This window comes from Trichomycterus rosablanca, chromosome 12, assembly GCF_030014385.1.
Source record: "Trichomycterus rosablanca isolate fTriRos1 chromosome 12, fTriRos1.hap1, whole genome shotgun sequence".
Lineage (NCBI taxonomy): Eukaryota > Metazoa > Chordata > Actinopteri > Siluriformes > Trichomycteridae > Trichomycterus > Trichomycterus rosablanca.
In genome coordinates, this window is record NC_085999.1 from 798243 (window position 1) to 814794 (window position 16552).

At 42.7% G+C, this 16552-nt stretch overlaps 1 protein-coding gene across 3 annotated transcripts; it reads left to right on the forward strand.

The window, feature by feature from the left end:
* The first annotated feature begins 270 nt into the window (after positions 1-270).
* Positions 271-16231, forward strand: nme9 (NME/NM23 family member 9). 3 transcript variants are annotated; one of them, XM_063005623.1, is made up of 18 exons: positions 271-458; positions 1015-1072; positions 1276-1379; positions 1486-1557; positions 3157-3273; positions 5029-5104; positions 5183-5265; positions 7091-7183; positions 7580-7731; positions 9271-9452; positions 9994-10138; positions 11110-11217; positions 11539-11678; positions 11784-11928; positions 13148-13413; positions 14053-14148; positions 14370-14477; positions 14834-15043. In XM_063005623.1, the coding sequence occupies exons 1-18, from the start codon at positions 426-428 to the stop codon at positions 14860-14862; spliced, it is 2007 nt and encodes a 668-aa protein (XP_062861693.1). In that variant the 5' UTR covers positions 271-425; the 3' UTR covers positions 14863-15043. The 3 variants fall into 3 exon arrangements, with proteins under 3 accessions (XP_062861693.1, XP_062861692.1, XP_062861694.1); XM_063005622.1 differs by lacking the exon at positions 14834-15043 and adding an exon at positions 15897-16231 and having other exon boundaries at positions 276-458; XM_063005624.1 differs by lacking the exons at positions 3157-3273; positions 14834-15043 and adding an exon at positions 15897-16231 and having other exon boundaries at positions 276-458.
* The last annotated feature ends 321 nt before the right edge of the window (positions 16232-16552 follow it).

The window sequence follows — 16552 nt, forward strand, 5'->3', positions numbered from 1 at the left end:
TCAGGGTTAAGGGCCTCGCTCAGGGGTCCAACAGTGGCAACTTGACTCTGGTGGGGATGGAACCAGCAACTTTCAGATTACAAGTCCACTGAGCTACCATCACCTTAGGGTTTCTATGGGTTCAAACACAATATAATTAAATTAAATGTAAATTAGGCTGAATTTCTTATTAAAATACAATAAAACCGACCAATGGGTTTCCTCACCTGAGATTCTCGTTAGTCCCGCCTACTGGCGCCTGATTGGCTGTTATGTTGCTAGGAAACAAGGACGCTAAACCAGCACACGCTGCTACTGCAACACGACTAAAGAACTTTTAATCTGCTGTAAAATACTAAATCCATCATCAGATTTATTATTTAATTATACAGGAATGTGTTTTAGTTCTAAATAGGTGCTTTATTTCTGATCAGAGAGAGTTTGTGATGGCTGGGAAGAAAAAAGAAATGAATTTACAGGTAACTCGATTCATATCATTCATACACAACAAGAACTAGTAAATCTGAGTGTTCTGTTTTATTTTAATAGATTTTTAACAGATGTTTGTAATATTAGTAGTTACAGTCCTCGTCATTTATAGCATTTAGCAGACGCTTTTCAGATTACAAGCAATTCAGAGGTAAGGGCCTCGCTCAGGGGCCACAAACAACTTAACAGTAGCAGGGCTTAAACTATTGACCTTCTGATTACTAGTCCAGGACCACTGAGATACCAGGTTCTAGTTTGCTGTGGGTCCAGAAGCTACAGAGAGTACCACTGTGGGCAGTGGTAGCTAAAAGTTAAGATAAAGGACTAGTCTGAAGGTTACTGGTTCAAGCCCCACGTCTGTCAGGTTGCCAAACATACCAAACTTCTAATAGACTGTGACCAAAGGCTACAGTCAGTAAGTGTATACCTACAGTGTTTGTCTGTATAACAGGTGCAGCTAATACAATACCTGGTGAGCATATGTATGAATTGTGTGTTATTTTAATTATGATCAATAATAACAGTAGAATTTTATTTGCGTTCCAGATGTCCATCAGTAATGATGAGCAGTGGCTGGAGATGCTGGAGATCAAAGGTTTAACAGGTAAAAATACATTTAGATAATGTTTAAATAAAAAATAAAAAAAACGTTTATATTTGTACTGAGCTTTAGAGATTGGGGCGATTTAATTCTGCAGTGACACTGACGTGGTGCTGGTGTGTTAGTGTGTGTTGTGCTGGTATGAGTGGATCAGACTCCTGATTTTACCGTGTTATGAATGCCTCTCTGCTGTGTCTCTCTGTCAGTGGTGGATGTGTTCCAGCAGTGGTGTGGACCCTGCCGCGCCGTCGTGAGCCTGTTCCGAAAAATCAAGAACGAGCTGGGAGACGACCTGTTACACTTCGCCATCGTAAGCTCGCGATTATTTTACACGACGTGGTCGTCGGTGTGCAGACGGGGTACAAGTGGATGTTTTCTGATCTGGGATATACAATCACTGAAACTGTTCTGTTCAGGCTGAAGCTGACAGTATTGAAGAGCTGGAGAAGTACAGAGGGAAGTGCGAGCCGACCTTCCTCTTCTATGCTGTAAGTCCATAATCAACAGGGTATCAATATTATTATTTAATAAAACTTCAGGGTAGTGCCCACCTTTGCTTAAAGGACGTTTTTACTCCTTGGAATGCCGTCATGCAGGTCAAGTCAACCTTAAGAGGAACCAGACTCAGCAGGGACCCCCGTCATTCTCGGGTGGCCTGGAGGATCATTTAAATAAATAGGATTTACACAATCATACAAACACAAAATTTAATTGAACTAAAAGTTATAACTAGCACAAATAATAATAATAATAATGTAAACAATTGGTGTTATTCAATATTCAGTTCAGTTTTTGATAAAGTCCGTAGTGAGAACACGCCATGTACCCGTCACATCTAGCAGGAGCAGCATTGTTGACACGGCAGTCTCGACTTCAAGGCTTAAACCTCGGGTGGGTAAACAGGTTTCCATCAGAACCAACTTGGGGTAAAACAACAGAAGATGTCGTTACAATGTGAAATCGTTAAAAGTAAAATATCAGTCTTGCAGAGAGCAGCTTTAGACTCCAGCACCAAACTGAGAGTGAGCAGGTAACAAGGTCATGAAGGCTTTCACAGGGCATCAGCACCCACCTCCCCCACCGTCATCAAACCTGAGTGATCGGACAAGAGAGGCAGAACGACAGCAACCCAACATCCCTGATCACAACACGTTTCTATCACCTAGAACAACCAAGCTCTGCTCCTTTGTTTATGATCAGGGTGGGCAGCTCCAACCCTAGGGGTCAGAAATCAGGCGCCAGAAGCCAACATGTAGCGGCCAACATGGTCCCAAATGATTGGTGGTGGAATTTTCTGAAATGAGCGGTGCTAGTGGCCAGTCAGGCGTCTGCACGGACATGACTGGCCAAAACAGCCCAGTCAGTGGGAGGTGCACTTGTCAGTGCGCTCTCAGTGCAGGTCCCAAACCCGGATAGAAGTAGGGTTGCATCAGGAGGGGCATCCGGGGTAAAAACTGTACCGGGTCTGGTATGAGGACCAGACCTTCTGTGGCGACACCTAAATACGGAACCCTGTTTCAGCCCTTGTCCTACCACATACAGACACACTCAATCATGCGTCTGTGTAGGCGCCCGGCCGGCTGATAGCAGAGCTAAGTTTCAAACCCGAGAGCTCAAAATATTAAATACATTTTCATTATAAAAGACTGATGAACCCGAAATTTACACCCATATTTCAGATATAAGCCAATCTTATACATGCAGACGCCCAACCGGCCGATAGCACCACTGAGATTCAACCCTGCACCTCCAGATCTCAGCAGTAGGGAAACAGTGAACCTTACTGCTGTGCCACCCAGTCCCATGTGCACTAAGGTGCCAGTTTTAAGCTACATCTACTCTGTACAGTAACACTAGGGACAGTTTAGAGTAGACAATCCACCTACGGGCAAATCAATGGAAATTAGAATTCCTTAAAGAAAACACAACAGTAGGCAGGGTGAGAACATGCCAAACCCCTCACCGACAGTAAGCCATAGTGAGGTTATCAGCAGACACCCGCACTACCCGAGACGATCTTGATTGATCAGACGTGATAATGAATACTGTTGTGCTGTAAGTGTTTTGTGTTTGATTGACTGGTGCAGGGGGGGGTGCTGGTGGCGCTGTTACGGGGGGCAAATGCGCCTCTTCTGCAGAAGATGGTGGTGGAAGAGCTGGCCAAGGAGAAACGGGTGATGGAACAGGGCGCCGAGCGCAGCGTGGTGAGAACCAACCACCCAAAACACAGACATGTAGTCCAAATCACAGCAAAAAACAAACCACATTTCCAGTTAAAGTTGGGACGTTTAGTAAAACACAGTAAAAAGAAGAATGTGTGACGTGTTTCATTCTCTTCCATCTTTATTTAATTTCTAATGTTTCACTGATCAACTTCACTGTAGTTTGTAAATAAAAACACGTTTAGAATTCGATCCCTGTAACAGACTCGGACGGGGGTGTTTTCCTCCCTGTGTTTCCCCCTGTGTTCCATCAGCGTTCCTATTCATTTCTACTTTTTAATGTGTTGGGAACTGAGGACACTAATGGTTGCTCCATTCCTGCTGGATATCAGAGTCAGCTGCTCAACAGTCCGTGCTCGCCGTCGTCTGATTCTCCTCTTCATGATGCGCCAGACGTTTACTATAGGAGACAGATCTGGACTGCAGGCAGGCCGCTCGAGCACACGCACTCTGTGTCTATGAGAATGAAGCGTGGCGTCGTCCTAATGAAATAACTGTGGACTTTCCGAAAAAGATGCCGCCTCGATGGCAGCATGCACCTCTGCATCAGTGGTACCAGGTCACCCATGCTGTGGGCACCGACGCACCCGCATACCATTACAGACGTTGGCTTTCACACCTTTCACTGATAACAGTCTGGATGTTGTTTTTGTCTTTGGCACATTTAATTTAATATCAGGTTTTCCAAAAACCAGCTGAACCGTGGACTCATCTGACCGTTTCTTGATGCAGCGGCGGACTGTGTTGAGTGACGACGGTTTTCTGAAAGTCTTCAGTGCACATGTGGTGATATACATGTGGTTTCCAGGCTTATGCACTTAAAATATTTATAATCCCGCATTGAGAAATGTTCTTTTTCTCTGATGAAGTTTGGAACACAGTGGTGAGCCACGCCCCATCATTGCTTGTACAGACTGATCCTGATCCTGATCATGATTCCCTCACCTGGTACCAACTCACCTGCTCACTGTGGAACCTTTCACACCCGGGAACTTTTTTGGAGTCTGTTACAGCATCAAATTCTAAACCTGTTTCTATTTACAAACTAGAATGAAGTTGGTCATGGAAACATTAAAAGTCATTTCTTTGTAGTTTTGTTAGTTAAATAAAGCATTAAAAGTACGTCCCAACTTTTCTGGAAATGGGGTTTGTAACGATACACTCTGCCCACGATGTAATACGATTCACGATACTGGGTTCAGCTACGATTTTTTTCCGATTATTTAAACAAAATTAAGTTGAAGACAAATTATGACAAAGATTCCTTTTATTATTTCTCTTAAAAAATAAAATAAAATCCTGTATTTGTGATTATCTTTTATTGATCTAAATAATGAACGTCCTTTTATTTCTGAGGGAGGTACAAACTACGTAAAACGATGCTGCACATTTCCCTTATTAGTGTAAAACAAACTGAAATCTAATAAATCCCACATTAAATAAATAAATGAATAATACAAATAAAGAAAGTCTCCTCACATAAATACATTTGGCTGGAAAATTCCGAACCTGGCAACCCTGTAGTGACGTGAATAGCGCCAGCGCCCTCTGCTGTTTAAAGTGAATATCCAATCATTATACATGAATTACAGATTTGAATCGTTACACATCAATTTTTAACTGTCTTGTGGTGCATCGTTACGTCCCTAACAGGAACACCTCATTTTAGCACATTTTTCTACACTGAAAACTAAACCGGTTATTGCAGGTAGTTTTTTATGTTCCGTATCGTCTCAGGTGAAGGAGAATAAACTGGCTGAAGAAGAACAGAAGGAAAATATAAACGCTGAACAGACTGATGGAGACGTTACCGGTACTCACAGTATTTTACTCTCATTTACACTCCAGTCTGAATCATTTTATCATCTTTATTTTATTTTCTTTCTTATAGTTGCTGTTGACAGATCGTACACGGTGGCCGTTATTAAACCAGACGCGGTTACACAAGGAAATACGAACGAGATCATGACAAAGGTGCAAACGCAGTATAAAATACTATAATATACCAGGGTCTTCAACAAGTTTCAGCACTATTTTATTTCTATTTATTAAGAATTTTAAAACAAACTTCATCACTTTTCTACATTGTCGCCTTCCGGTGCATTTCTCCAGCGTCGTACCAACTTTTTAATACCGTCTGCAAAAACTGATGCGCCGGTGCTTTCACATCATCATCACATGAAAATCTTCTTCCCCTTAAAGCTTCTTTCACAAAGGTGGCAATCAGATGGACCTAAATCCGGACTATAAGCGTCTCTCAGTCACGACTGATTACTACAGAACAGAACCAAACAGAACAGAACAAAACCAAACAGAACAAAACCAAACAGAACAGAACCAAACAGAACAGAACCAAACAGAACAAAACCAAACAGAACAAAACCAAACAGAACAAAACCAAACAGAACAAAACCAAACAGAACAAAACAGAACAAAACCAAACAGAACAAAACCAAACAGAACAAAACCAAACAGAACAAAACCAAACAGAACAGAACCAAACCAAACAGAACAAAACCAAACAGAACAAAACCAAACAGAACAGAACCAAACAGAACAGAACCAAACCAAACAGAACAGAACCAAACAGAACAGAACAAAACCAAACAGAACCGAACCAAACAGAACAGAACAAAACCAAACAGAACAAAACCAAACAGAACAGAACCAAACAGAACAGAACCAAACAGAACAAAACCAAACAGAACAAAACCAAACAGAACAAAACCAAACAGAACAAAACAGAACAAAACCAAACAGAACAAAACCAAACAGAACAAAACCAAACAGAACAAAACCAAACAGAACAGAACCAAACAGAACAGAACCAAACCAAACAGAACAAAACCAAACAGAACAAAACCAAACAGAACAGAACCAAACAGAACAGAACCAAACCAAACAGAACCAAACCAAACAGAACAGAACCAAACAGAACAGAACAAAACCAAACAGAACAGAACCAAACAGAACAGAACCAAACAGAACAAAACCAAACAAACCAGAACCAAACAGAACAGAACAAAACCGAACAGAACAAAACCAAACAGAACAAAACCAAACAGAACAAAACCAAACAGAACAAAACCAAACAGAACCAAACAGAACAGAACCAAACAGAACAGAACCAAAAAGGTGGAAATCAGGACTATAAGCGTCTCTCAGACACGCCCGATTCCTCCTCCTCCTCCCTCACCGCTTATAACCACAATATACATGTGAGGAAACTTTCTGAAGATCCCTGGTATATTAAGACGAATTAATAAAATTTATAAAATTAAAGTTTATTTACACCGTAAAGTTTATGGTTTTGTTTGTGAATCTTTAGTGTATTTTGTACGGTGCTGTCAGGTATGTATCTGCAGCACAGAGAGGTCAGCAGTTACAGTCAATAATAATGAATAAAAGGAATTAATAAACCACCAATTATAGATGATTCACACCAACAAATAAATCATCTTAAACTGCTGAATGTCTAAAATAATTCAGGATAAAACGTACAGTATGTGTTTAAATCATTTATTTAACCCCTGTGCTGGGATTAATACTTATTGATGCTTCATTTTTCCATTTTGTAAAAACATTATATCAGTGCTAACATGTGTCTTGCATTAAGACTGAATATTAAAAAGGTGAACATTTAACCACTGCAGCAGGTATTTAGTTGGACGGGTGATATAGGTGTTGTAAAACCTTTTCCTCACCGTTTAAATAAACAGGTTTTGTGTTTCCTCGTGGTTGTGATACTTTGACTGTGAATAAAGATCCAGATTATTAATCTGAGTGATTTTTGATTCAGATTGAGGAGGCAGGATTTGAGATTCTGGTCGGTGAGGAGAGAACGCTGAGCGAGTCCGAGGCTCAGCAGCTTTACCAGCACAAATCATCAGAGGTATCGTCACGTTCTCCACACACTGCTGCTCCGGGGTCCAGATCTAATCTCCTCTATTACCACGACTGGAACCAAGAGTGTAAAACCACAAACAGCCAAAATCTAGAATAAAAGAGGTTGAATTTAATCTAGACTTGAGGCTTTAATCTGAGACCAGAGTTAATCTGAGACCAGGTTTAGTCTGAGGCCAGGGTTAATCTAACTTCAATCTAACCTGCTTGTTGGGACACACAATTATAGAGCTGCTGTGTGTGTGAGTGTGTGTGTGTGTGTGTGTGTGTGTGTGATTCTGCTTAGTCTGCAGCTTCAGTTCAGCTCTGACGTAGATCATTAGTACCTCATGAGAACCTCACATTTACTGTGTGTGTGTGTGTGTGTGTGTGTGTGTGTTCTCAGCCTTACTTCGAGGATCTGATCCAGTTCATGTCCAGCGGCCCCGCCCATGTTCTGGTCCTTTCTAAGCACGAAGGAAGTGATGTCATCTCGGCCTGGCAGGAGTTCCTGGGGCCGGCACATATGGAAGAGGCTAAGAGAGAGAGTCCACAGAGGTACCGACCACACCCCGTTTAAAATCATACAGACCAGAGTTGGTGATGTAGAATTGGGGTTTCAGGGTTCGAATCTCAGCGGTGCTATCAGCCAAACGGGCGTCTGCATGGGCATCCGGTGTAAAAACCAAGTCCATGTCTGGTATGTGGATTAAATTCACTGTGGCGACGCCTAAATACCGGAGCCTTCCTGATGCAGCCCTCCTATTTCTATCCGGGTCTGGGACCTGCACTGAGAGCGCACTGACAAGCGCACATCACAAAGGCTGAATCATGTCCATGCGGACTCATGACCGGTCAATAGCACCATATACAACGTCTTTACTCAACAGTGGTTTCCGTATCCAACAGGTTCCTCCCATCTTTTGGAGCTCTTTTAATGAGTTCTGTTTTACCTCCTTGACCCCTCTTGCCCGGATGCCCGACTAAACGGGTTTAATGTCGTGCCAGCTTCTTCTATATGAAAATAATCGAGGCCACTGTGGTCCTCGGAACTCTTAAAGTCTTTCTATCCTTCTTTGATCTTTTCCGTCCTACAGTTCGATCTTGGACATCCACAGACGGATCCTTGGACTTGTTTTCTGCATTTTCTCCCAGTTTAGTCGTAGCCAGTTCCTCTTCCTCTGCTGGAGACCCTAATGGTGTACGAGGAGGGTATATCCTCCTGACACGCCCTCCCACCGACCCCTTCTTATCCCCCCGTACTTCGGAGAGTCACGCGCTGAGCGCCTCGGGCTACTAACCAGAGTCCTTACACAACCTCAAAGACCCCGCCCACTTTTCAGTCCCATCTTTTCCCACCCAGCAGACTAGTGGCCGATGTTGTCTGCTGCACTGTTGATTGTGTCCGCTAGAGGGCGCCCAGCCGATTGGTCGCGGAGCTGACATTTTAGTTTTTGGTTTTTAATATATTGTGAATAAAATCTGATCATGTCGGGTGATTAGATGTCGATTGGAACCGTGATTGTAGATTTAAATCTATTAAAATTAAATCCACAACACAAATCCTTTCTAACTCCAGTGTGTGTCTTAAATAGTGATTAGATTAAAAACCCGGAGCGCTCCTGTAATAACGTGCTTGTTAGACGAATTTATACGTCATGATGTTCTTGTTTCGAGGTTCGTTAGTGTCTAATAGCGTGAAATCGGAGGCCGAGGGACGGCGGTGTGCTGTTAGTGAGACGGTCTCATATTGTTCTGACAGATTTACGTGTTAACAGATTTAACAGAACACGTCCTGAGCTTCTCCCCAGCTTCCGCTTCTCCAGGTTCTCGCTGAGTACCAGCAGTCCAACCATCTGCTTCTTCTTCTTCTCTCTCTCTCTCTCTCTCTCTCACACGTTCTTATTCTATGTTTCTCCTCTCGATAAACTGATTGTCTGTTATAATTAAATGTTCTTTTAATTTCTCTCAAACACACAAACATCTCTGGGTTCCTTTTCCGTCCATTTCTCCTCCTCCTGGACCTTCTCATTTCTCCTCTTTATCACAGATTCTTTCCCTTGACGGTTTGGTTAATTTCTTTCCTTTATTTTCCAGTCTGCGGGCTCAGTACGGCACAGAGAACCTCCTCGACGCTCTCCACGGCAGTCGTGATGCCGAGGACGCCGGCAGGGAGCTGGCCTTCTTCTTCCCCAACTTCAGACCCGCAGAACCGGAACCTGCGCCCGCGGAGAGGACGCTGGCACTGATCGGGCCCGACGCCGCCAGGGAAAACAGAGGCATGTGCCAGGAGCACGGAAATACAAGCCACGGGCACACGCATGCAGAGAGACGAGGGGAGAGGAATCTGGACATGCTTATATAACTCGGGCAGAGCAGATTTCATATCGTACCCTCAGCTATAGAACCTTTATAGCAAAACGTTTAAAAGTGAAAATATTCATCACCACGTGCCCAAACCTCAGAAAACAATGATCGTTTATATAATAGTCAATTAAAATCAAAAGCTTTTAGTTAATTTATTAAAATAATCCTTTATTAGTGGACGGTTCCACATCACAGGACAACAATAGCTTCATATTTTTTGGTTGGTGCACTTTTACTAGCACCTGATAGGCCACCCAAATAACATCTGATCAGTGTATTTCATAAATAAATAGAGGGATGGAGGGGATAGCAAACTGCACAGTGCAAAAAACTGCCTACAGTCAGTAATTGTATATCCACAAGGTGCATCTGAATGGTAGCTGTAGCTCATAAAATACAAGATTCTTCTAATACAAGAGCCAATCATATTTATCTAATACACTTTTTTGGCAGAGGAGACTCTAGCAGGAATCCAGGAAGCCGGATTTACAGTGGTGATGCAGAAGGAAGTGACGCTAACAGAGGAACAAGTGCGTCGGTTCTATTCCCAACACCAAGATGAGAACGACTTTCCCTCCCTCCTCACCAAAATGACCAGGTAACCAAATCAGATCCTTCTGAAGCATCTACATACAAAACTGATTTACATAAACTCATCTGACCACACTACCATTCGAGATGGAGCTCTTAGGCAGAGAACTTTTGTGTTTTTGTATAGAATTGATGTCCAACTTTCTCTCTGCATAATAAAGTTTTAGGTTGCATTTCTTGATGCAGCAATAGACTGTGTCAAGTGACAACGGTTTTCTGAAGTACGTATCACAGTAGCATGATGGCTCTAAGGTCACACACATTCAGTTGCAATTCTAGGATTTGCCTACACAGACTGAGATCTCTACAGATTCCCTGAATCTTTCCACAATATAATGTACAGTAGATGGTGAAAGAACTGAATTACGTGCTATATTGCTTCTGAAATGTCTACATTTAAATAAAATAAAATCATTAAAACTCATTTATGAACACAGAGTGGATTTTTGTTTTTACTGTCAGTTGGATTAATAAATGCATCCCACTGTCCAAATTTTAGTAGTAGTAGGCAGTGGTGGCTCAGTGGTTCAGGGCTAGTAATCGAAAGGTTGCTGGTTCAAGCCCCACATCTGTTAGATTGCCACTGTTGGGCCCTTAACCCTCAAGAGCTTTGGATAAACATGTCCACTAAATGCCAAACATGTAAATGTAGTAGTAACCAATTCCCACAAACTAATTAAATCTCTCCTATCCCACACCAGACACCAGTTTTAGAGGGTCATGGCCGTACCTTGTTCTATCTCTTGCCCGGCAATATTAAAAGGCAAATCAATGCAAAATGCACACACACACCTCTGAGACCTCTGTGAACATCTCCACCGTCCAGAGACCAAACGTCATCGTGTAGCTCTGATACACACCTTTCACACCCCATCACACCAAACATAAAGCAATGTAGAGAAAATAATTTACCGTTTCATGTTTATGTTTTCCATTTGTTGTAATTGTTGTAGTTGATAATGTTGTTGTTGATTGTAGTGGTCCAGTGCTGGTCCTGGTCCTGACAAAACATGGAGCTGTGGAGCACTGGAGGAATCTGCTGGTACCCTCAGACCCAACACAGGCAGAACTGACACAACCACAGAGGTACAAATTGTATGTTTTATTAGGTTTAAACTAAATGCTTCTGTACAGTATAAGTAAATGATTGGCTGGTCCGAGGGAGGGAGGGCTGTAGGGTTTCCTCATCACTGCTGCTGATCGATGGTGCTGCACAGAGATGGGGGATAATGGAGATCGGTGTGTGATACGGATCTCCGTGTGAACCCGCCTGGTGCAGGTGAAAAGAAGCAGTCGGTGCTGCACACAGACAGAGGGGGCGTGTGTTAGTCACGACCCTCCACGGTCAGTAGTGGAGGTCATTTACCCACTAATTCAGTTTAATAAGAACGTGTATGTGTGTGTTAGGTTCCCAGTGGGGGGCGAGTATGTGAACCAGCTCTATGGAAGTGAGACTTTGGAGGAAGCCGAGCGGGAGATCAGCTTCTTCTTCCCCGTGGAGTCCACGCTGGCTCTTATCAAACCTGACACATCAGAGGAGCACAGAGGTAACCAGGAAGGGGGTATGGGTGACCACTGTCAAAATTCAAACCCTGGAGTTGACCAAACCTGCAGATGAAACTGTGGATTTATTTGGTGTTTCTGCTCCACAGAGGAAATCCTGAGAGAGATCAGAGCTAACGGCTTCACCATCAGCCAGCAGCAGGACCGAGTTCTGACCCGAGAACAGGTCCAGGAGTTCTACAGAGAACACAGGACTCAGGAACACTTCAGCCGGCTCCTGGACTACATGTGTCGGTGAGATCACACACCACAATTATTTTACTAAAGGATTATTACATTCTCCACTCTGATCAGTGTGGATCAAACTGCTGACTGCAAGGTTCAATATCTCAAGCTCATGGGTTCGAATATCAGCTCTGCTATTAGCCATCTGGGCGGCTACAAAGACAAGGAGTAGCTGGTATGCGGGAGGGACGGTCATAGCGGTTCCTCAGTTACAAACTGCTGCAGTTACGCCCTCTGCTGGCTGATCGATGGAGCTGCACAGAGACGGGGGATAATGGAGATCAGTGTGTGACTCTCCGTGCACAATACAGATCTCCATATTTCACCCCGTGCAGGTGAAAAGAAGCGGTCGGTGCTGCATGGAGGGGGTCACGACAATCAGGGAATTGGATACGACTAAACTGGTAGGACAATTGGAAGGAAAACACATTAAAAACTGATTGTGAATTCAAAGTTGTTGGTTCTTCTGTAGGAAAATGTATTTAATTAGTTATGTATTTATTAATTTATGTATTTATGTATTTATTTATTTTTGTATTTATTTATATATTTATTTATTTATTTATGTGTTTATTTATGTATTTATTTATGTATTTAAGTATTTGTTTATTTGTATTTATTTATTTATTTATTTATGTATTTATTTAAGTATTTATGTATTTATTTATTTATGTATTTATGTATTTATGTATTTATTTATTTATGTATTTATTTATGTATTTATTTATTTATTTTTGCCGTGATGGTATAGCGGGGACTCTTATTCTATGTCTAAAGCTTTGCTGGTGGTTACTGGTGCAGAACTGAGCTCTAGAACTTACAAAAATGAAGCATAAAACACAGAGAAAAGGCGAGAACTGAGCGAGCCTCCCGACAAAATAAATCCTCTCACTCATGTAAACAGAGAAACAAGCACCGACTAGTGGACAATTACTGAACTGCTGGTCGGTCTCAGGACGCTTCTCACGAGAATTTAAACAATCGGACCGGACATTCAGTTTTCCAGATTTTGTCTATTAAATAGAGGTCCGTTAAACTGAGATTCCACTGTATATTTACAACAAACAACAAACAGTAATACTGAGTCAGAGTAAATAATCTTCTACATGTGGGCTGGTTACATTAGCATTCACTAAATTATTATATTTTACTTTTAACTAAACACGACACATATAAACCTCAGTTTCGCTCCCTGACTCGATATATTTGTATGTTTTTTCTCCTCCAGCGGCTCGTGCACGTTTCTGGTTCTGACTAAACAGAACGCGGTGGAGGACTGGAGGGCGCTGATGGGACCCACCGATCCCAGTAAAGCCAGAGAGACGGCGCCGTCGTCCCTGAGAGCTCGCTTCGCTAAAGACGTCCTGGAGAACGCGGTTCATGGTTCCTCGAGCGCTCAGCACGCCCAGGAGAACATCCAGCTCATCTTCAGCCACATCAGTGCACGTAACGGGGACGTTACCGGAGAGGACGAGGACGGGCCTGATCCACTAGGTAAAATAATTCACTTTACTGCTGCTGACCACATCTGGCCGAGGAGAGTCGTGACTAACCAACCGCTTCTTTTCACCTGCACCAGGCAGGTTCATAGCAGCACCATCGATCAGCCAGCAGAGGGAGTAACTGCAGCACTTATGCAGAACCCCTACGACCCTCCCACCCCATCCGTGTTAGCACCCGGTCGGCCAAGGTTGGCCCTTTTACCCATCATCGCCCATAAAAAAGCTAAAGTGACGCTCTGGCTGCATTTACAGCTCTGAGTCTTCTTATATACGTCCCACAAGCTCTGCACATCTGAATTTGGGCAGTTTATCCCATTCTTCATGACGGTTCCTCTAAAGCCTCCTCAGATTAGAGGATGAGAGTCTGTGAACTGCTGTTTTCCTTCTTCTTCTCAGAGGTTCAGTGAGGTTTAAGTCTGGGCCATTTAAAGACCTTCACACATAGACTTGCCCCAAGGTCACTCCAGTGTTGTTTTGGCTTTATGCTTTGGGTCAGTGTTGAGTAGAAAGGTGAACAGTCGTCTCTATGATCATCTCTTTTATTATTTTACCACATTTATGGGTATTTTGACCCAAAATGTGCATAAAACTAAATTAATTCAATTACGTGAAACTGAACTTGCTTCTGTAGAAACAGAGGAAAGCTTCGCAGAGCTGAAGAACCTCCAGACATCAAGATCTCCATCATTTAGTGAACCGAGGAACCAAACAGAACCAAGCAGTGAAGGTCAGTCAACTACTGAAAATCTGCACGCCAATTTTATTTAGTAATCATGTTAACAGACCTCCAGTCCATCAATTACTGTAATTTTCATAGTTGTTCATGTTTAAACAAGAATGTTTTCTGTAAGGACAGAAATACAGGATACAGAGTCAAGAAATAACATCTCTAAACTAATAAAAAAAAATAGAAATTGTTTAAAATTGCTTAACACTGTGCTCGTGCAGAACCAGGGGGAACGGCACACTCGGAGGCAACAGAGAGCCAGAACACCACCGACCTGCCTGACGAGAAGGAAGATCCAGAGACGTCCACGTCCAGCAACCATCACAAAGGTATCATCACTCCGTCATCATCTCTGTGATCAGTCAAAGAAAGATACGAATACTTTATCCTCAGTACAAACTGATTATTGTAACACGATTGAACAATTACAGTTATGCTCTGGTGTCGTAACCATATTTGCTTCGTAAGTCTGATCCTGTGTCACACTGTAGCCACATAAAGACGTCTGGTGAACACAGTTAGCCTTTTGTATGGCCCCCCCCTCCCAAATTTACCTCCAAATCTGGTCGTATCCGACACGTGTGCAGTACAGACCGCTACTTTTCATGGGGCGGGTTCATACAGAGATCTGTATCACACACACAGAGTCACGCACTGATCTCCATTATCCCCCGTCTCTGTGCAGCACTATCGATCAGCCAGCAGAGGGAGTAACTGCAGCACTTGTGAGGAATCCCTACAGAGCGCTCTTCCTTGGACAAGCCGATTATTTTACCTATAGGCGCCCGACCAGCTGGTAGCAGAACTGAACCACCCGAGCACCCACAGTGTGATTCATTTTTTCAGTAAAACACTAAAATAAAGCAGATATGAGGAAAAAAAGTTATTTCTACCTAAATATTTTACAAAAGCGTAATAACACACTTCATATTGCTCTATAGAACACAATGTAAATTACTGAATTCTATAAAATAAACAGAGTAAACCAACTCTGGGCTGCCATGCTGCTCTTTTTTTTGTTTTAGTCAGCAGATTGGTTACCTGTTTGTTTTTTCTTTTCTATTTGAGTTCATTTTCTGACTTTTTCTCCCAGTTTAGTCGTTGCCAGTTCCTCTTCCTCTGCTGGAGACCCCGATGGTGTACGAGGAAGGTATATTCTCCTGACACGCCCTCCCCCCGACGCGTGAGCGCTCCACCGACTCCTCCTTATCCCCCCCGTACTTCGGTGGATCGGTGCGTGAGTTCAGTCTCGCGCACGGAGAGTCACGCGCTGATCTCCACGTTCCTCCACTTCTGTACAGGCGCCGTACACTGCATCGAAGACCCCGCCCACTTTTTAGTCCCGTCTTTTCCCACTTATTAATAAATTATATAAATTACATTAATAAATTAACATTTTTTTACTAACCACTTCATTCTGGTCAGGGTCGGAGGGAGTCTAGCTCCAGACAGAAACAAAATGCAAGGCACCAACACACACTGGACATGGCGCCAATTTATTGTAGGGCAACACTCACCTTACATTCACCTTACCACAGAGAAACGATACGAAACGCCTCACAAACACTGACCTGAGGCGAGGATCAAACCCAGATCACCAGGTCCCACGCTGATGTGTGGCACCCAGTCTACCTACTGTGCCATCAAGCTCTTCTTCTAATGGCGAATGATGAACACAAATATTAATAAAAAAACAACAAAATAATAACTGTACAGTATAAACAAGTGTGTTTTCTCATTTATTTCAGGAGAACAGACAGACGTTCAGGGTGAAAATTCCCAAAGTCGGGAGGATTCCTAAACAGAGGACGAGATGACACCCGCCTGACCAAACATGCAATTACATTTACACTGTGGCATTTATTTAGTGGGCGCTCGTATACAAAACGACTTACAATTAATGCAGAATTAAGGTTTTATAAGATCAGGGTCGTGCTCATGGGCCAACAGTGGCAACTTAGGCCCAAAGTGGTGGAGCTTGAACCAGAACCATTCTGATTACTAGTAAAGTACCTTAACTGCTGAGCTACCGCTGCATAGTTTGTAACATGTTCTAATAAACTTGTGAAACGGGTGCAATGTATACATTTTTATTGTTTATTTAATATTTAACTATTGTATAATTACCTTTAGCTCTTTAACAAATAAAACGACGTTTTCAATCCTCCAGTCACCACTCATGAGGTGCAGAGTTACACCGTTATACTGAGGTACTGAGGACTCCACTGTACTTCTACTCTGCTGTAGAAAAGTAAATGACTTTACATAGTCTACGCTTCCAGTAATAATCCTTTGGTGTTGTTGGTATGACATTGGTATAGCTACTGACGTGAAGTATTTTCACCCCGGTAAGACAAACCTGAAATCCAGAGTTTTCATTATCGCTCTGAAAGCTTCTTACTCG

What these genes read in the sequence shown, in the direction of transcription:
- nme9 (XM_063005622.1), top strand. Translation starts at nt 426, where the DNA reads ATGGCTGGGAAGAAAAAAGAAATGAATTTACAG. An exon ending in AAAAAGAAATGAATTTACAG is followed by an intron (nt 459 to 1,014) that starts GTAACTCGATTC and finishes TTTGCGTTCCAG; the next exon opens with ATGTCCATCAGTAATGATGA. An exon ending in CGAACGAGATCATGACAAAG is followed by an intron (nt 5,266 to 7,090) that starts GTGCAAACGCAG and finishes TTTTTGATTCAG; the next exon opens with ATTGAGGAGGCAGGATTTGA.